At 48.9% G+C, this 21865-nt stretch overlaps 1 protein-coding gene across 2 annotated transcripts in view; it reads right to left on the bottom strand.

The window, feature by feature from the left end:
• STUM (stum, mechanosensory transduction mediator homolog) overlaps positions 1–21865 on the bottom strand; it is a 68500-nt gene that overhangs the window by 7953 nt on the left and 38682 nt on the right. Inside the window, 2 exon segments of one of the 2 annotated variants that reach the window (NM_001083770.1) lie at positions 255–263; positions 5753–5932. In NM_001083770.1, the coding sequence (NP_001077239.1) occupies positions 255–263; positions 5753–5932 (189 nt within the window). 2 annotated transcript variants of the gene reach the window in all.

The raw sequence follows: 21865 nt of genomic DNA, 5'->3' as shown, positions 1-21865 counted from the left end.
TGGCTGAAGCTGGTCTAGGCGTTTAGAGACTCGCTATACTAGGCCTTCTATTTGTGTCTATGTTTAAACATTTTCCAAAATAAAAAACTAAAAATAGAAGCTTGTTGGCCAACTGGAAACGGGGTGTTTGTGTGCAGGAAGTGGGGGGTAGGCGGGGGACGGGTAGGGGAGCAGCGTGGGGTAGGGTAAGGGCAGTGAAGGGGAGGGTCCAGGAAGCCCAGGCATGAGAACTGTGCACACCCCAACAGACTCACCTTGAGAAACTTCGGAGAAACACAGGAATATGAGGCAGCATGAGGAAGAGGAGAAAAAGAGAAAGAGAAAACAGTCTAAAAAGAGAAGCCAGACATGAGACCAGCTGGGACCTGGCACCTGGGACCCTTTGCTGCAGTGCTTGCACCCGGACAAACCCTCTCTGAGCAACAAAATACAAAGAAACTCATCGTCGTGAAGTCACTCAGTTGTGTCCGACTCTTTGTGACCCCATGGACTGTAGCCCACCGGGCTCCTCTATCCATGGAACTATGATGGATCAAAAATAACTGCATGCATGTGCATGAGCAGTAGGGGCAAATTATGGACAAGAAGATACAAAAAGACCAAAAGAACCAACTGTCACTTCTGAAGCGCCTGGAGCAAAAGCAGGGTGTCATGCATGTCCCCAGCACACAGCACCACCTAAGGCACCCCTCCAGTCAGACCCCTGGACCTGCCCCTTCCTTCATCCCATATAAGGAATCAGTTCACCATTCTGCTCAGGGAGCGACCAAGGGAACCTGTTACTTGTTCTCACTCCCCTCTACTGCAACAGGGGCCCCCAATAAACCTTGCCTGATTTCTCATCTGGCTTCCTATCAGTCTCTACTGATTAAGGAGGCCAAGAACCCTGGTCGGTAACAGAGAGACTGCCTGAAACATAAAAAGGGAGAGGCTGCATGCTGGGGATTGGGAGATGGAAGGGGTCTGCAGTCTGCATTCACAGTGACCAGCCACTGTGGCCAGTGGGCAGCCCCAGAGGGTGTGTGGGCTTCGGCTCAGGAGTGCAGAGCATTCTCCCCTCCCTGGGGTGGTCACTCTCCATGAGACACCGCCAAGAAGCTCTCTCCTCTTCCCTCCGAATCTCAGCCAAGGTCGCTCTTCTGCTCACCTTCTGCTCCTCACTTTTCTGCCCCCAATCCATCTTTGCCTCAAGACGAATTCTGGATGGCTCCAAGGAGGGACAGCTACAGGACAGGTTTGACTGTGACAACCTAAAGATGTTGAAGTGACCCATCCTGGCCCCTATCTAAGCCGTGGGGTTCACCTTTTATGTGGACAGGAGTCACATATATAAAACCTAATGCTTTGGGAAAGACTCAGGCAGGGAATGGCAAACAGACTTTTATCTTGTAGACATCTTGGACCCATTAGTAGTGACTGCCTGAAGCCCTGTATTGAAAACGGGTAAGACTATTCAGCAGAAAGTGTCAAGATAGATTAGCAATGTCTGCCAAGGGTCAGTCAGTTCAGTTCAGTTGCTCAGTCGTGTCCGACTCTTTGTGACCCCATGAATCGCAGCATGTCAGGCCTCCCTGTCCATCACCATCTCCTGGAGTTCACTCAAACTCATGTCCATCAAGTTGGTGATGCCATCCAGTCATCTCATCCTCTGTTGTCCCCTTTCCCTCCTGCCCCCAATCCCTCCCAGCATCAGAGTCTTTTCCAATGAGTCAACTCTTTGCATGAGGTGGCCAGAGTACTGGAGTTTCAGCTTTAGCATCAGTCCTTCCAATGAACACCCAGGGCTGATCTCCTTCAGAATGGACTGGTTGGATCTCCTTGCAGTCCAAGGGACTCTCAAGAGTCTTCTCCAACACCACAGTTCAAAAGCATCAATTCTTTGGCACTCAGCTTTCTTCACAGTCCAACTCTCACATCCATACATGACCACTGGAAAAACCATAGCCTTGACTAGACGGACCTTTGTTGGCAAAGTAGTGTCTCTGCTTTTCAATATTCTATCTAGGTTGGTTATAGCTGAAAAAGGCTCCTGTACAATTACCAAATATTTATTGACCCACACCAGTACTGCTGCTGCTGCTGCTAAGTCCTTCAGTCGTGTCCGACTCTGTGTGACCCCATAGACGGCAGCCCATCAGGCTCCCCGTCCCTGGGATTCTCCAGGCAAGAACACTGGAGTGGGTTGCCATTTCTTTCTCCAATGCATGAAAGTGAAAAGTGAAAGTGAAGTCGCTCAGTCGTGTCGGACTTTTAGCGACCCCATGGACTGCAGCCCACCATGCTCCTCCATCCATGAGATTTTCCAGGCAAGAGTACTGGAGTGGGGTGCCATTGCCTTCTCCGCCACACCAGTACAGACTATCGTTAACTTACTGATTATTTTTATTAATATAAGCAGAGCAGCAGCCTTGCGAGTTCCTGATTTTAACTTTGATTTAGAGTTCTCTGATTTCCCCCTTAGGAGGTTTTTCTTGATGGTATGTTTCTTTTGTTGTTATTGTTTTAATTAATTAATAAATTCTTTATAGTAGGTCCTTGTTGGTAATCTATTTTAAATCTAGTAGTATGTACATGTCAATTCCAAACTCCCAATCTATTCTTCCCCATGGTACGTTTCTTGGTGACACTCACGTAATGCTAGGTAAAAAAAATTACCCTGTGTTGTTACAATTGGAAAGTCTCCTTCATTTTTACAGGAAGAGGTTGGAGTGACACGAGAAACAACAGCCCCTTATCCATCTATCTATGAGGGCAGACATTGTGCTGCTGCTGCTGCTGCTAAGTCGCTTCAGTCATATCCGACTCTGTGCGACCCCATAGATGGCAGCCACCAGACTACCCCGTCCCTGGGATTCTCCAGGCAAGAACACTGGAGTGGGTTGCCATTTCCTTCTCCAATGCATGAAAGTGAAAAGTGAAAGTGAAGTCGCTGAGTCTTGTCTGACTCTTAGCGACCCCATGGACTGCGGCCCACCAGGCTCCTCCGTCCATGGGATTTTCCAGGCAAGAGTACTGGAGTGGGGTGCCATTGCCTTCTCCAGACATCGTGCTAGGACAGTCCATTGTGACAATTCTTTTCAATGTAGTGTTCCTAAGACATGCACACTCCATTGTTGCTTGGGGTGATCTCAGCCCACAGCACCATCTCAACCGTGGCAATTATTGATCCTTTGCAGGTGGGTTTACTTTCTGGAGAAAGGGGCAAAGGCACCGTTGCTGACACGGATGAGCGAGTCTGGTGCCTAGGTGGGATAAGTGGGTAGCAGTGAGGTGTGGTGGGTTTTCTGGTGCAGCCCTCAAGTCTATTTCTCAAACAGTGTTCTAAAAAGTCTGACACAAATACAGCACTCCTGAAACCAAGGAGGTGACCCACCGTGAAGGTGTGGGCTGGGAGGAGGGGGCAGGAAGGGAGGGGTGGTGGGTTCCAGCACTTGAGTAGCCTGCAGCCCAGCTACAGCCCCCACACCAGCCATGAGAGAGGGGTTGATGCGGAGTTAACAGCTAGGGTGGCGGAAGGTGAGGAAGCGATAGGTTCCCATCTGCCTTCTCGGGTCTCTGTGTCCTCCTCTAGGAGGTGATGAACGGGAGTTCTTGAAGCTATCTCTAAGATACAGACCCTGTGGGGTCTGATATCAAGCGTCACCCAGAAAGAGAATACCAGAAAGCTCTAGGCATCAGGCTAGGCATCAACACATTTATTGCGACACAGCTTTGTGCCGCTATAACAGAAAGTCTCCTCACTAACATGCCCCAGGGCCTGGCCCAACACCTGTGTGACGAGGAGATGACTCAGTAAGAGGGGCCTGGGGCTCATACTGGGCAGAGATGGGGCAGCCTTCCCAGGCTTTCCATCAGCCACTGAGGAAGCCTCTGAGAGCAGAGGGCCCCTTCCAGGTTCCAGCTGGGAACAGGCCTCTCAGAGAAGCACCAAACTCCCTCTGGGAAATGGTCAGACTTGGCTTCTCCAGACTCACAGGATGACTGGCAGCATGTCTGTCTTATCAGCGATGCTCTGCCCACTCCCCACAAATGGAAATGGTCCGTGGACCTTTCCCGGGGCGGGGCTCCCCTGAGGGGGCTGGATGCACATGCCTCGGTCTCTGCCTGCTCTGCAGGCTCTCTGACCCCCTTGCTGACGGGCAGCCCCTGCCCTGGGACCAGCTGTCCCAGGAGGGACTGGACATCATCCAACTGTTCCTCAGCTCCCCCCAGTGTTCCCCTCCCCATTCTCTGGCCACCCCTGTCTCCTGGCTCTAATTCTGAGATGCCCTGGCAGTCCAGCACCCCGGCAGGGAAAGGAGCTGCTTCCACCAGCCTGTCTAACCAACCCACCGGCCCTGCTGGGCTCGCTTAGGCTCAGGGACCTGCCTTTTCTCTGGCCTGGTGGTTTGATTGGTCACTGACCCTAACCTTGCTGGGCCCTGGTATCTGAGTGAGCCTTGGGTCTTGGATGCTCACAGGATTCTGAACTCAGACTGAGTCAACTAGGAATCATTCTAGATCATTCTAGAGCCCCCTGACCCTTGGGCTTCCCCTCTTGCCCCCGCTCTTCTTCCCTGACACAGCTCACCTCTGGCACAGGCACTCCACCTGCAAATGGTCTTGTCAGGTGTGGGGCACAGGAGGAGCGTGGGGTGTGCTGCTACTGCTGCTGCTGCTAAGTCGCTTCAGTCGTGTCCGATTCTGTGTGACCCCATAGACGGCAGCTCACCAGGCTCCCCCGTCCCTGGGATTCTCCAGGCAAGAACACTGGAGTGGGTTGCCATTTCCTTCTCCAATGCATGAAAGTGAAAAGTGAAAGTGAAGTCGCTCAGTCGTGTCCGACTCTTCACAACCCCATGGACTGCAGCCTACCAGGCTCCTCCGTCCATGGGATTTTCCAGGCAAGAGTACTGGAGTGGGGTGCCATTGCCTTCTCTGCGTGGGGTGTGGGGAGAAGGGCAAAGGGCCTGTGAGGATGTGCTCCGTGTGAGTGAGGAGCTTCGGCCTAATGAGGTAGACAGAACGTGTGACAATACAGGGACGTGCACGGGGGCACGGGGGGCACAGGGTGAGGAGCGCGGCTGCTTAAAATAGGTGTCTGTCTTAAGATCTCGCCGGGTTATTTTTAAAATGTTAATCAAGTCTTCTTCGGCAGTTTTGTGTCGGGATCAAGTTTGTGTTAAGTGACTGGTGAAGGTCCGCTGAATACAAATCAGGAAGAGGAAGGCTTTAGCACCAAGGAACAAAGAACTTACTTTAAAAGAAGTTGAAATTATGGGGCTCTGGCTGTTAAATAAAAAGCAGTTACAGGGTTTCCTGAGCACAAGTATGCCCGGTGGGCTTTTCCTTCTTTCTGGAAATGGCATGATGGAGGCACAAGGGACTGAGCTCACGAGGGCCACACCTTGCTACCCCGGTGTTATCAACCCAGCTGTTTCCTTGACAAACGTGATGCCTGGTGTGTCTGAGCTAAACAGGTGCTCTCTCCCTTCCTTATTCATGCCTCTGGCTCAGGTCCCTGACTGGTGCTCTCGTGATACCCTGCAGGCCCCAGGGCTGGGCATGCGGGGAGAGTCCCCCAGGCCAGGTGGCCAGGGACACCAGGGAGCCCCTGGAGGAGGAGCAGGCCCAGCTGTGCAGATCTCCCTGCAAAGCCCCCACCTGACCCCCAACAGGATCACAAACAAACTCCCAGCCCATCCTGGCCCCCACCCCTCCTCCAGCCCTGCTCCCCTCATCCCGGCCCAGCCCCAGCCCCACAGCTACTCACTGGCGAGGATGACCATGTCCATGCCCCAGAAGATGCTCATGATCCAGCCCACCATGACGATGGCTGTGAGGATCTGGATGAGGGCTGCGGCGATGTTCAGCCAGAAGACACAGCACACGTGCCTGTCCGGGAGGTCCGTGCGGGCGCCACACAGCACGGTGAAGGCCGAGACGAACGTCCCTGTGAGAGGCCGGAGGGGACAGCCTTTGGAGGGCGCTGGGAGACGCAGCGGCACGTGTGCCCATCATGAGCTGGGGCCCAGTGGCTCGCCCTCCAGGAGCTCCGAGAGGAACAACTCAGGTCCAGCACTTTGCTGCTCAGACCACTGGCGCCCATGCTAGAAATGCCAATGTACCAGCCTGGAGGAGGCACAGCCCTGGGCGGCCAAGGACCCAGCACAGTCCTGAGGCCTCAGGGGAACACAGATGTCACCTAACAATCCATTCCTGCCATTAAGGAGCAACAATGCAGCCACTTGAAAGGACAACAGGCAGCAGGTAGAAAGGACGCCAACCTCGTGTGGCAAAGCTCCTTAGGGCCTAAGAGTTCAGAGGTAGGAGCTGGAGTCGTTGAAGGGACAGGGAAGCCACCCAAAGGGTAAATTCAGGAAATGACCCCCAGCACACACACTGACCACGGTGCCTGCAGAGGGGAGTAAGCTCAGGCCAGGGTGCATCTCCCAGAACCCTTCCTTCAAGGGGCTCTCCCAGACACCCCAGACCTGTAAGAGGAGGGACAGAGAGCCCGAGATTTTCTGAGCAGCCACAAGGCACAAAGCAACGTGGTGGGTGTGTCTGTGGTCCTTACTTCATCCCAAACTTCCCAGAGCCCTGCAGGTATTAATAATATCACTACATTTTTATTGACACTTTTCTCAAGCCAGGCTCTTCTCTACACAGGCTCTGAGCTCCATAACAACCCTGCAAGTTAGTTGGCGTTCCTCCTATCTGTGTAAGTTCCCTATGGCTGCTGTAACAAGTTACTGCAAACTTAGTGACTTAAAGCAACACAATTAAAGCAACAATTAAGGAAAACAGTATGGCCCTTCCTCCAGTGCTGGAGGTCAGAAGTCTGAAATGGATCCTTGGGGCTGGCTCCTTTCTGGAGGCTCTGGGGGACAATGGTTTCCTTGCCTTTTCCAGTTTCTCAAGGTTGCCCACATTCCTTGGCTGATGGCCCCTTCCTTCGTCATCAAAGCCAGGAGCTGAACATCTTCTCTCCTCTCAGACCTCAGCTTCCATCCTTACATCCTCTCCCTCTGACTATGATCCCCCTGTCTCCCTCTTATAGGGACCCTTCTGATTATCCTGGGCCCACTGGATAATCCAGGGTAAGCCCCATATTTTTAAGATCCTTAAATTAGTCACATCTGAAAAGTCCTTCCTTTTTATGTAAGGTAGCATCTTTGCAGGTTCTGGGATCAGGATATGGACATCTCTGGGGGTGGGCATCATTCTGTCTATCATACTATCTTACATATTGCATTAACCTGGTGTTTCTGATGCTTTGGTATCTGGAGACTTGCTGACTCTGTAGAGATCCCCCTCCCAGGGCTAGCCAGTTCCTAGGGATAGCAAATGACTTTCTTATGCAAGACAAACAATCGAGAATGCACACCCAGACTGCTCTTTTATAGACTCTCACCCTCTGGGTCACTCTCTTCTGCCCTAATCACTCAGAGCCAGGCACCAGACAGCTCAGGCAGTCCTGACACCCTGGGGAGCACTAGCCCATCCTAAGCCTGCTTGACCTGTCTTGACATTCCTTCCCATGGAAATCACAGCAAAGGCTCCCACCCATGTCTCCCCCTAACTTCCTCTGCCTCCTAATGGACCCTGATCCTTCCACATGTGCACCTCCAAAGTGTGGTATGCCCTCTCCTCTTAGGAACTGCGAGTAACAAACTACCTTTTCAATGGCTGTCATTTCCTGATCCGTTGGCCTCACCATAGCTCACGATTAATAATAACAAAACCTACATTTTAAAGTGCACACATACACTCAGAGTCAAGAATTAAGTATCTCAGAGAGACCCAGCACAGCCAAAAATAAATAAATTAATTAATTTTAAAAAGAGGATTAAGTATCTTGTCCAAGTTCTCACGCATGGGTAGGCATTGACCCCACCACTGTCTGATGAGAAAGACAAACTTGGAGAAAGGAGAACTGAAAAATGATAGGGACATGAATTCAGGGCTTAGTAGCAGACATGGAAGGAAATAGGACATAGGGACCATTAGAATGTATATGTCACCATTCATTGCCTCTGCTTATGTATCATGCTGTGAGGCATGAGATAAACACTAGATGATACCATTTAAAAAACACAGCCAGGGCGGAAAGATGGTAGAAGATGAACAGGAGCATGTGGGGGAAATACTAAGTAAAATTAACACAGGTGCCACTTACCGCATCCCTATAGTGCATTACAACACACTACCACCCTCTCCAGGGACCATCCCCATGGAAAAGAAATGCAAAAAAGCAAAATGGCTGTCTGGGGAGGCCTTACAAATAGCTGTGAAAAGAAGAGAAGCGAAAAGCAAAGGAGAAAAGGAAAGATACAAACATCTGAATGCAGAGTTCCAAAGAATAGCAAGAAGAGATAAGAAAGCCTTCTTCAGCAATCAATGCAAAGAAATAGATGAAAACAACAGAATGGGAAAGACTAGAGATCTCTTTGAGAAAATCAGAGATACCAAAGGAACATTTCATGCAAAGATGAGCTCGATAAAGGACAGAAATGGTATGGTCCTAACAGAAACAGAAGATATTAAGAAGAGATGGCAAGAATACACAGAAGAACTGTACAAAAAAGATCTTCACGACCCAGATAATCACGATGGTGTGATCACTGACCTAGAGCCAGACACCCTGGAATGTGAAGTCAAGTGGGCCTTAGAAAGCATCACTACGAACAAAGCTAGTGGAGGTGATGGAATTCCAGTTGAGCTCTTCCAAATCCTGAAAGATGATGCTGTGAAAGTGCTGCACTCAATATGCCAGCAAATTTGGAAAACTCAGCAGTGGCCACAGGACTGGAAAAGGTCAGTTTTCATTCCAATCCCAAAGAAAGGCAATGCCAAAGAATGCTCAAACTACTGCACAATTGCACTCATCTCACACACTAGTAAAGTAATGCTCAAAATTCTCCAAGCCAGGCTTCAGCAATACGTGAACCATGAACTTCCTGATGTTCAAGCTGGTTTTAGAAAAGGCAGAGGAACCAGAGATCAAATTGCCAACATCTGCTGGATCATGGAAAAAGCAAGAGAGTTCCAGAAAAACATCTATTTCTGCTTTATTGACTATGCCAAAGCCTTTGACTGTGTGGATCACAATAAACTGTGGAAAATTCTGAAAGAGATGGGAATACCAGACCACCTGATCTGCCTCTTGAGAAATTTGTATGCAGGTCAGGAAGCAACAGTTAGAACTGGACATGAAACAACAGACTGGTACCAAATAGGAAAAGGAGTTCGTCAAAGCTGTATATTGTCACCCTGTTTATTTAACTTATATGCAGAGTACATCATGAGAAACGCTGGGCTGAAAGAAGCACAAGCTGGAATCAAGACTGCCGAGAGAAATATCAATAACCTCAGATATGCAGATGACACCAAACTTATGGCAGAAAGTGAAGAGGAACTCAAAAGCCTCTTGATGAAAGTGAAAGTGGAGAGTGAAAAAGTTGGCTTAAAGCTCAACATTCAGAAAACAAAGATCATGGCATCTGGTCCCATCACTTCATGGGAAATAGATGGGGAAACAGTGGAAACAGTGGCAGACTTTATTTTTCTGGGCTCCAAAATCACTGCAGATGGTGACTGCAGCCATGAAATTAAAAGACGCTTACTCCTTGGAAAGAAAGTTATGACCAACCTAGATAGCATATTCAAAAGCAGAGACATTACTTTGCCAACAAAGGTTCGTCTAGTCAAGGCTATGGTTTTTCCTGTGGTCATGTATGGATGTGAGAGTTGGACTGTGAAGAAGGCTGAGCACCGAAGAATTGATGCTTTTGAACTGTGGTGTTGGAGAAGACTCTTGAGAGTCCCTTGGACTGCAAGGAGATCAGCCCTGGGATTTCTTTGGAAGGACTGATGCTAAAGCTGAAACTCCAGTACTTTGGCCACCGCATGCGAAGAGTTGACTCATTGGAAAAGACTCTAATGTTGGGAGGGACTGGGGGCAAGAGGAGAAGGGGACGACAGAGGATGAGATGGCTGGATGGCATCACTGACTCGATGGACATGAGTCTGAGTGAACTCCGGGAGTTGGTGATGGACAGGGAGGCCTGGCATGCTGCGATTCATGGGGTTGCAGAGTCAGACACGACTGAGTGACTGATCTGATCTGATCTGATCTGACCACCCTCTCCTACTCACACTGCCTCTAATTCTTATGACAGTTCATGATGGTTATCATTATCCCCACTTTACAGATGGGGAGACCAAAGATCAAAGAGGCTAAATGACTTGTCCACAGACTAGAGCCCAGATTTAAACCCAGATTTGTCCAGAGCGGAAACCTGAGCTCTTTTCAGTCTAGGGTGTTTCAGCCTTACATTAAAAATTAAGGAAAACAGTATGGCCCTTCCTCAATAAAATTAAAAATAGAGTTGCCATATAATCCAGGAATTCTACTTCTGGGTATATACCCAAAAGAATTGAAAGTAAGGTCTCAAAGAGATATTAGTATGCCTATGTTCATTGCAGTATTATTCACAATAGCTGAAACATGGAGGCAACCCAAGTGTCTATAGATGGATGAATGGACAAGCAAAATAGGATCTGTACATATCATGGAATAGTATACATCCTTAAAAAGGGAGGAAATTCTGACACGTGCTACAACACAGATGAGCCCTGATGACATTACGTTAAGTGAAATAAGCCAGTTACAAAAAACCAAATGTATTATTTCACTTATATGAGTTACCTAGAGTAGTCAGAATCATAGGAATAGGAAATAGGATGCTGGTTGCCAAGGTCTGGGGGGAGGAGGTTACGAGGAGCTATTGTTTAATGTGTACAGCCTCAGTATTGTAAGATGAAAGAGTTCTGGAGACAGATGGTGGTGATGGGTGCACAGCAATTTGAATGTGCTTCATGCCCATGAATTGTGCACTTAAGAATGGATAAGACGACAAATTTCACATTCTGTGTAGTTTGCTACAATAAAAAGAATTGGAGGGAAAAAGGAAAGAAACTTCATCCTTAATGATTTTCAAAATATTCTTGAACCTTTCCACATTCCCCCACCCCTGCCCAGGCCAATGTCCTTCACGGACACAGACGGTGCCCTGACTCTGGCCAACAGTGTCCTGACTCAGTGGGATCTGGCTGAGGTTCTGTGACCCCCTGTCTCTTTGTAGCTGTGGCCTCGCCATGGTCATCCTGCCTAGGAAATGGGAACAAGTTCTTACTAGACTGAACCATAAGAAATCGCCATCTTGGTAGGTCAGAGTAGCTGAATAACAGCAATTTCATATGGCTCAGGCTAACATGTAGCTGATATGAAAAATTTGAGCATAAGGAAACCCCTGAACTCAGAGATTCTTAGTTAACTAACCCATCCTCTGCCCAAAAACAGCATATCACCAGAATTACCAAACTGATTAGAGGCCAGTGAGCCTCTTCATGCATCTAGTTGCTTGCCAGGGAGGCAGGGAGACCTAGCCAGCCTGCTGCTCTGGGGACAGGAAACATCAGCAAAGAGGAAGGCTTACCTGCTGGGGAAGCTGGGCTGACAACATGCGTGTGGTGTGGGAGGGACTTTCGGGCACTATTCTTTTACCCACATTGACAAACTAAGACATGTATAAAAATAAAAGCACATTAGTCACATACCAACCTGTACAATAGGTACATATATTACCTGCAGTTGCATCAATCTGGATAAATTACAAATTAGTTGTTAATTTGGATAAATAATTTCATTTACTAGGAAACAGTGGTGATAGGTCCCTTTAGCCATTTGTTGTTTTTGTTCAGTCACTCAGTCATGTCCAACACTTTGCGACCCCCATGGGCTGCCAGCGCACCAGGCTGCCCTGTCCTTCATCATCTCCTGGAGTTTGCTCAGACTCACGTCCACCAAGTCAGTGATGTCATCCCTTTTGCCATATGAGGTAATATATGCCACAGAAGGGTTTCCCAGGTGGCACTAGTGGTAAAGAATCCACCTGCCAGTGTAGGAGACAAGAGATGTGGGTTGGATCCCTGGGCTGGGAAGATCCCCCGGAGGAGGGCTTGACAACCCACTGCCATATTCTTGCCTGGAGAATCCCATGGACAGAGGAGCCTGGTGGGTTACAGTCCATAGTGTTGCAAAGTTGGACACAACTGAAGCGACTTGGCACACATGCCCGCACATGCTATCGAAGGTAAGCATCAAGTGAATGGATTTATAATATACAGACATCGTTTTAATCTACTCAACAGGAAATTTAAAAAATGATTTTAGCACTGCTGCTGCTGCTGCTGCTAAGTCGCTTCAGTCGTGTCTGACTCTGTGCGACCCCATAGACAGCAGCTCACCAGGCTCCGCCGTCCCTGGGATTCTGCAGGCAAGAACACTGGAGTGGGTTGCCATTTCCTTCTCCAGTTGCATATGAAGAGGTATTATTTTAAATGAGTCTTACTTGCTAAAGAAAGAGCCCCCACTCCCAACAGCAACCAGTTAGTCCTACCAGTCCAACCAGTTATTCCATGAGCACCAACCCTGAGCCAGTGCCAGGCCCTGAAACAGAGAGTGCAGGCTGGTGGTGGAGACTTGGCTGGGTCCCTTGTGGGGAGCTCATGCTCTGGTGGGGATACTGGGTTCCAGAAAGAACAGTGACGAATCAAGTTTGGTTTATCAGGAAAGACTTCACAGAAGCAAATGTGATGAGGGGAAAGGTATAGAAAGCCAATGGGAAATAGTCAAGGGGAGGGGGTGAAGAACATCCCCAAGACAACCTAGAATGTCCGTCCAGAAGCCCAGAGGGTGGCAGGGGACCTTGAGGGTGCCGCGTGCGGGGCAGGGATGAAAAACGGGGCTGGAGGTGGGCAGCTGTCAGACTAGGGGGGGCCCTGAGGGCCTTGTTATGGGGCCTGGCTTCCTCTTCCAGGCAACCAGGCAGCCCCTGGGAAGGCTGGTTTCAGTGGGGAATCACAGGTCAGGGTTGTGACTCCCAAGGGGAGGACAGGGCACAAGGGATAAGGCAGAGTCTGGGAGGTGAGATGAGATGAGGCAGGCAGGGAAGCATGGTAGTGGGTGCAGGGGAGAGAAGGAACCCCAGGAGGAGGGGCAGGGTGTCCTGGAGATTGAGGGGCCTGTTCATTTCAGAGAAGAGAGAAGGGGGCACAGTTGGCTCTGGGTATCTGGTTTCCCACACTATGTGGTGAATGTGGAGCCACAGACCAGGTGGGGACCCCAGTGAGGGTGGTACTCATGGGCTGAGCAGAGCCGAGCTGGAGACAGGCTCAGGAGGGTCGCCTGCAGGTAGCAGAAGTCGTCAAAGTGAATAAGGTCACCCAGGAGGGGGTGGAATTCAAGGGAAGACCCAGGGGACATCAAGGCCACAAAGGGGACAGAGGGGGGCCAATCAGAGAGAGGTGAGAGCGTGTGTCCCAGACACAGAGGAGTCTCAGGGAAGAGGAGCTGGTGGACAGGGTCACCTGCTGCAGAGATGGAGTGGGGACAGGCAGGCCCTGGGACGAATTAAGTTACCAGTGGCCTCGGGGAGAGTCTGAGAAGCTGAGGGGCTGAGAGCAGGGAGCAGGATATCAGAGTTTCAGGGAGAGAAAGAGGTGAGGATTCGAGCACATGGGAGAGGACCCCTCTCTCCTTGGGAGAAACTCAAGCTTGTTTGGTTGCTGAGGAGAAGCCAGCAGGGAGGGAGAGGATGAGGATATAACCAGACCAGAGGATGCGGGTAGCAAGGTTCTCAAGAAGGTGAGGGGTAGGGGGATCTACTGCAGATTTTCCAAACTGGTTTGCACATTAGAATTCTCCAACTGAGGTTTATGTATTTCAAACTAGGAAATTTATTTCCAAATTGGGAAAGGAGTATGTCAAGGCTGTATATTGTCATCCTGCTTATTTAACTTCAATTGCAGAGTACATCATGCAAAATGCTGGGCTGGATGAAGCAAAAGTTGGAATCAAGATTGCCAGGAGAAATATCAATAATCTCAGATACGCAGATGACACCACCCTTAAGGCAGAAAGCGAAGAAAAATTAAAGAGCCTCTTGATGAAAGTGAAAGAGGAGAGTGAAAAAGTTGGCTTAAAACTCAACATTCAAAAAACTAAGACCATGGCATCCAGTCCCATCTTCATGGCAAATAGATGGGGAAACAATGGAAACAGTGACAGATTTTATTTTGGGGGGCTCCAAAACCACTGCAGATGTTGACTGCAGCCATGAAATTAAAAGATGTTTACTCCTGGGAAGAAAAGCTATGACCAACCTAGACAGCATATTAACAAGCAGAGACATTACTTTGTCAACAAAAGTCCATCTAGTCAAAGCTATGGTTTTTCCGGTAGTCATGTATGGATGTGAGAGTTGGACTATAAAGAAAGCTGAGTCCCGAAGAATTGATGCTTTTGAACTGTGGTGTTGGAAAAGACTGTTGAGAGTCCCTTGGACTGCAAGGAGATCAAACCAGTCCATCCTAAAGGATATCAGTCCTGAATATTCATTGGAAGGACTGATGCTGAAGCTGAAACTCAAACACTTGGCCCACATGACGCGAAGAACTGACTCATTGGAAAAGACCTTGATGCTGGGAAAGATTGAAGGCAAGAGGAGCAGGGGGCGACAGAAGATGAGATGGTTGGATGGCATCATTGACTCTATGGTCATGAGTTTGAGCAAGCTCTGGGAGTTGGTGTTGGACAGGGAAGCCTGGCGTGCTGCAGTCCATGGGGTCGCAAAGGTTCAGACACAACTGAGTGACTGAACTGAACTGAACTGAGGTTTATACTAATGCAGGTTGCAGGGTACCTCCAGGCCACCAGAGGCACAGGGATGGGTCCAAGGACTGCTTGTTTGAAAACAGAAAAGAAACATTCCCCCAACTGATTCTAACACACAATCAGGCTTGAGAATCCTTCTCTGATAGGTGGAGAGATTGGCCTCTCAGATAGAGAACCAGAAAACCACACAACCTTGTAGGAAATTAGCCCACAATTCTTGCCTTTTACTCTGTCCCATAGCATCCCCCACAAGACTTAGAGCTGAGTCAGGGAAGCTGTCCTCCACAGGAGAGGCAGGGGCCTGGCCACAATGTTTCTGGCGGGGGCCAAGGTCCAATCAGGGCTTCCCTGGTGGGTCAGTGGTAAAGAACCCACGTGTAATGTAGGTGATGCAGGTTCGATTCATGGGTTGGGAAGATTCCCAGGAGAAGGAAATGACAACCCACTCTAGTATTCTTGCCTGCAGAATCCCGTAGAACAGAGGAGCCTGGCTGGCTATAGTCCATGAGGTCACAAAGAGTTAGACGTGATTGACTGATTAAACAGCAACAAGGTTCAGCCAAACACTAACTGGCACAAAATGATGGTAATGAACTGAACTGTCAACTACCATAATCAGTGTGCTGAAAGACACCTGGGACCTAGGTGCAGACATATGCATTCTGTGTCCCTATGACCCCAAGGGAGAGAGATGGGCAGGGGAAGCCTGAGGAGGACCCTGGCCCCACCCCACAGAGGCTTACAGCAAAGACGCCAGAGGGCTTTGCAGTCACAGCCCCCTCTGGCCACCAGGGCTCTGCTGAGGTCACTGGCTTCCCCAAGGAGCTAGGGCTGAGGCTCCAGGAACGGGCAGCGGGAGCGGAAGGACTCTTTCACTTCCATCCTGGATGTCCCAAAGGGTCCTGAGGAGGTGGTGGGGACAGGAGGAGGAGAAGCAGGGCAACGCGCGAGCTGGCAGTCTCCCATCAGGACAGAGCCTGAGGGCTGAAATCATCCTTCTCGAGCCCCTTCCGGCTCAGGTTTTCTCTTGACTCACAAGGGAGTAGTGGAAGGTTCTGAGCTTAAGGCAGGGGAGGGGGGGATGGGGAGGGTCACAACAGGGAGAAGGGTAGAGCTTTCCTCTGAAGCAGCTGCTCCAGAGAAAATGTGCTCCCCTGGGACGAAGGCCAGGCAGTCCAGTTGGATTCCAGGTATCACCTGCAGCTGCCTCTGTGGTCATTAAGATGTGCCGCTCATCAGTGGCTGAGACTCACACCTGGATGCCCTCCATCACTCCTCTAAGAGTGTGAGTCTCAAGAAGGAAATGTAAGAGAAGCCTTGGTCTGGACTTCACAGCCTAATGACAGGACAAGCCACACCTTACAGAACACATCCCACTGCTAACTGTGTCCAAGTCAGAGCCAGAGTGAGATAAATGGGAGATCACGTTCAGGGTCAAACTCAGTTCTATAAGATTCCATTTCTCAAACCTGATGGGGGGTGGCATAAGAAGCAATGGAAATTGTACTAAAAAATACATCTTCCTGGGTCAAACAACACTGAGATTCTAATTCAGCCAGTCTAGTCATCAAGTTTTCATCATTATGCAATCATTTCAACTGGAAACTGGACAAAAGCCCTAGGAAGACAGAATCAAGATAGTTTCAAAGTAGGGCTTCCCTGGTGGCTCAGTGATAAAGAACCCACCTGCCAATGCAGGAGATGTGGGTTCGATCCCTGGGTCAGGAAATGGCAACCCACTTTAGTATTCTTACCTGGGAAATTCCTGGACAGATTGAATTCCAAAGAAGATATACAGATGGCCAACAGGCACATGGAAAGATGCTCAACATCACTAACCATCAGGGAAATGCAAATCAAAACCACAATGAGATATCACCTCAAACCTGTCAGAATGGCTATCATCAGAAAAAAAAAAAAAAAAAGCAAGTGCTGGTGAGGATGTGGAGAAAAGGAAACGCCCATGAACTCTTTGTGAGAATGCAAATTGATACAGCCACTGTGAAAGACAGTATGGAAGATCCTCAAAAACTTAAAAATAAAACTACCATATTTTCCACTTACGAGTATTTATCTGAAGAAAATGAAAACACTAATTAGAAAAGATATAGTCTATGTTCATTGCAGCATTATTTACAATAGCCAAGGTAAAGAAGCAACCTAGGTGTCCACCAATAGATGAATGGATGAGGAATGGATAAATTGAATACTACTCAGCTATAAAAAGAGAATGCAATCTTGCCATTTGTATCAAAATGAATAAACCTAGAAGGTATTAATGCTAAGTAAAATAAGTCAGAGAAAGCCAAATGCTGAGTGATTTCACTTATATGTAGAATATAAAAAACAAAACAAATGAACAAACATAATAAAACAGAGACAGAGACAAAAATACAGAGAACAAACTGGTGGTTGCCAGAGTGGGAGGAGAGAAATAAGTGAGGGACATTAAGAGGTACAAACTTCCAGTTGCAAAATAAGTGAGTCATTGGTATGAAATGTACATTGTAGGTAATACAACCAGTAATTATATAATATCTTTATATGGCAACAGATGGTAACTAGACTTACCATGATCATTTTGAAATGTAAGAAATATCAAATCACTATGTTGTGTAACAGGAACTAACATAGTGTTATAGGTCAATTATACTTCAAAAACAAACACATTCACAGAAAAAGAGACGGGATTTGTGGTTACAGAGACAGGGTGGGAGAAGGTGGAACTGCATGAAGGTAGTCAAAAGGTACCAAATTCCAGTCAGTTATAAGTAGTAGGGATGCAATGTACAATGTGATAAATATAATTAACCCTGCTCTATGCTTATTTAACTTATATGCAGAGTACATCATGAGAAATGCTGGGTTGGAAGAAGCGCAAGCTGGAATCAAGATTGCTGGGAGAAATATCAATAACCTCAGATATGCAGATGACACCACCCTTATGGCAGAAAGTGAAGAGGAACTAAAAAGCCTCTTGATGAAAGTGAAAGAGGAGAATGAAAAAGTTGGCTTAAAGCTCAACATTCAGAAAACGAAGATCATGGCATCTGATCCCATCACTTTATGGGAAATAGATGGGGAAACAGTGGAAACAGTGGCAGACTTTATTTTTGGGGCTCCAAAATCACTGCAGATGGTGACTGCAGCCATGAAATTAAAAGACGCTTACTCCTTGGAAGGAAAGTTATGACCAACCTAGATAGCATATTGAAAAGCAGAGACATTATTTTGCCAAAAAAGGTCCATCTAGTCAAGGCTATGGTTTTTCCGGTAGTCATGTATGGATGTGAGAGTCAGTCTATAAAGAAAGCTGAGCGCCGAAGAATGGATGCTTTTGAACTGTGGTGTTGGAGACTCTTGAGAGTCCCTTGGACTGCAAGGAAATCCAACCAGTCCATTCTGAAGGAGATCAGCCCTGGGATTTCTTTGGAAGGAATGATGCTAAAGCTGAAACTCCAGTACTTTGGCCACCTCATGTGAAGAGTTGACTCATTGGAAAAACTCTGATGTTGGGAGGGATTGGGGGCAGGAGGAGAAGGGGACGACAGAGGATGAGATGGCTGGATGCCATCACCGACTTGATGGACGTGAGTTTGAGTGAACTCCAGGAGATGGTGATGGACAGGGAGGCCTGACATGCTGCGATTCATGGGGTCACAAAGAGTCGGACACGACTGAGCGGCTGAACTGAACTGAACTGATGTTATATATGGGGCTTCCCATGTGGCTCAGTGGTAAAAAATCCACCTGCCAATGCAGGAGATGCAGGAGAAGCAGGTTTCATCTCCAGGTCAGGAAGATCCCCTAGAGAAGGAAATGGCAACCCACTCCAGTATTCTTGCCTGGAAAATCCCATGGACAGAGGAGCCTGGTGGGCTGCAGTCCATGGGATTGCAGAGTTGGACACAATGTAGCGACTAAACAACAACAACATGTTGTATATGAAAGTTGTTGAGAGAATAAATCCTAAGCGTTCTCAGCACAAAGGAAATTTTTTTCCTATTTCTTTAATTTTGTTTCTTTATGAGAGGATGGATGTTCATTTCATGATGTGTGTAAGTCAAATCATTATACAATACTGTATGTCAGTTATATCTCAATACAACAGAAATAAAAATACATTAAAAAAATCTGCCAGTGTCTTTGCCCCATCGATCCTGGACTTGTGGCAAAAGGCTTTATGAATTGTTCTCACCATTCCAGACAGCACAAAGACCCCTAATGAGGTGGCAGCAGTTCATCAGAAGGTGGCTTATAAGTTGGAAGCTCATCATTTCAGTGCAGTAACGGGGGGGGGGGGGGGGGCGGGGAGAGGGGTGCTCCTGTTGTCAGCAGCTCTGAGCAGACATTCTATCCATCTCTGACCAATTAGAGATGGGAAAGTGAGTTTATTACAACTTAAACCTTTCTGAGCATCAATTTCAAGGAAGAAAAATAATGAAGGGTGGACAGGTGAGCTTTCTGTCCCCCCAGTAAAGAGAAGGTGTAAGGTACCCAGAACCACTTTGCCCTCAGCCCCAACTGCTACCCCACACCCGGTGCCCCTCTCCTCTCCCCTCTCCCTAGTCAGAAAGGACTAGGACACCCAATCTGTACTCCTCCCTGGGCCTCAGGCAAACTCTGAGGAGTCACTGAGGGATTCAAGGATTGAGGAGCTCCAGGAAAGGCAGCCAGGAAGAAGCCTTCGGGTGGATAAGGGGGTTTACAAGTGAGACCTCCGCAGGTAACAGTCCTGGTTCGAGACTACAGCCACTGTGGGGCCTTAGATTTTCCAATGGAAACAGCTCCATGGTTTCAAGGAAGGAGAACAGGAAGACCCCATGGCTACCACGAATAAATCTGTCGTCCTTCCTTTGAGGACAGAGAAAACAAGACCAGCTCCCTCCTCTGTCCCTCTTACTGCGGCCACTGTGACATCAGGCTGATGGGGGTGAGGGGGCAGGTTGACTGCAACTGATAATTTAATGGCAATGGGCACTGCATCAGCCTCCCTGTGCTTGTTAGCAAACCTCCTCTGCTCTCAGCTCCAAAACACACTCCCAGCCCTGGACAAGCTGCAGGACTGAACTGGACCCCTTGGACTCTCGGGGGCCCCAGGAAAGCCTGGGGCAGATCTTCAGCCTAAGCAGAAATATGCTGCTGCTGCTGCTGCTACTAAGTCGCTTCAGTTGTGTCCAACTCTGTGCGACCCCATAGACCGCAGCTCACCAGGCTCCCCCGTCCCTGGGATTCTCCAGGCAAGAACACTGGAGTGGGTTGCCATTTCCTTCTCCAATGCATGAAAGTGAAAAGTGAAAGTGAAGTCGCTCAGTCGTGTCCGACTCTTAGTGGCCCCATGGACTGCAACCCACCAGGCTCCTCCGTCCATGGGATTTTCCAGGCAAGAGTACTGGAGTGGGGTGCCATTGCCTTCTACGAACAGAAATATAAACACATGCAATTTCTCAGTTCCTCAGTTTTGAGCCCTGTCACAACAGATTCTGCCTTAAATGGCAGAGGATAAACCGAGGAAGTGGGGATGGGACCAGGAAGGCGGCTGTGTACTGACCAGGGCAAGGAGCCCAAGCTGGCACAGAGGCCCCAGGGGACCAAGTTTCGTCCCTCCTGGCTTCCAGCAGGTCCGGCGTTCAGGGTGGTCAGTCAGGTGGACAGACGGACAAGGGCAGCAGCAGTGACATTTGCTGGAGGAGACAACACCGCTTCCATCTCTTCAGAATTCGCAACCTGACAAGATGCAATTTCCATGGATGGGTAGACACTGAGATTAAAAACAGAGAGGGGCTCTGCCCAAGGTCAGAGCTTCCGGGGAGCCCTTCTGAGATCACTGCAGTGAGAACCCGCAATGAGGTGAAACCCGAGGCGCTGCTCTGGGGACACTGCTGCAGCAACAGACTCGGGAACTAGAGCCCAGCATCCACCCCTGAACCCAGTGGGCGTCTCACCCACATGGGCAAGGCCTCTGGGCTCGCGACTGACCCTCATTCGATCACCCAAATGACAAGTAACATCTTTGTAGCGGCTGCCATCTGCTTGCACTGAGATTCTTGAATTGGAGTCACTCTCTCTTCACTGAGACAAGTGAGAGGATGAGGCTGCCCTGAACCTGTGGCACCCAAGTGAGTGGGAGGCCAGGTGTGCCAGCACCCGAGGGCGCTCATCGCTGGGATGCTGGGGGAGCTGACCCAGGTGCCCCAAGTGGTGGCCCCCCAGACGGGGCAGGAGGGAGGGCACCTCGGCCTGGCACCCTGCCTGAAGCCCTCGGCAGCAGAGGCCTTGGGGACCCCCGACCTGTGCACCACAGGTGGTGGCGGAACAGCCCCCATCAGAACACCCAGGCCTGGAAGTATGCATTCCTGGGTGCAAAGTTGCCCCTTCCTTAAAATCACACCGATTCATCTCATCCACTCATTGCCTCCACGTATTCAGGCAGCATTTATGAAGCACCTGCTGGGTGCCAAGAACTGGGCTAAAACCAGGTGCACCAAACAAACAGGAGTGTCCCAGCCCTGAAGAATCTCACAAGGTGGCGAGAGACAGAAGCCATGAACAATCCGTGAGGTCAGTCCTGGGGGATAGGGCCAAGGGAGGGGACCCCACATTATAAAAGGGACTCTGAAGCCAGAATGGCTGCAACCCCCACCCCCGCCCCCCAAAGAAGCCATGAGATCCTGACAAGTGACTGAACCTCTTTAGGCTTCAGTTTCCCCATCTGTGAAGCTAAGGTAGCAATAGTAGACTGCCTCACAGGGACATGAGGACTGAATTCGAGCATGTAAAGTACACGGGACACAGGGAGCCCTCATGGGAGCAAGGGGAGAACCTTCACCCCAAGTAGGGAGACCCAGAGAATCTTCCCCAGGAGGTGATGCCAGAGCAGAATCCTGACGAACAAAGAGTTATTCTTGAACATGAATGAAGCTGAAAATCTAAATGAATCCTGCTCTCCTAGTGGCTTGTAGCCAATGGTACTACTCTTCATTCCACCTTAAAACACGATTTATTATAACTTCTAAGTTCACTATGTCAGCCTCATGGAGACGGAGGCTCTGTATGCATCCATATGTCATAGTACTCTGCGGCCAGTAAAATTACAATTATGATGACTCTGCAGCAAGCCAGACAAGTGCTTTAAGTGAAACT

Source organism: Bos taurus, chromosome 16, assembly GCF_002263795.3.
Source record: "Bos taurus isolate L1 Dominette 01449 registration number 42190680 breed Hereford chromosome 16, ARS-UCD2.0, whole genome shotgun sequence".
Classification (NCBI taxonomy): Eukaryota; Metazoa; Chordata; class Mammalia; order Artiodactyla; family Bovidae; genus Bos; species Bos taurus.
The sequence above is the reverse complement of the archived record's forward strand: the minus strand, read 5'-3'. Positions and strand labels throughout refer to the sequence as shown.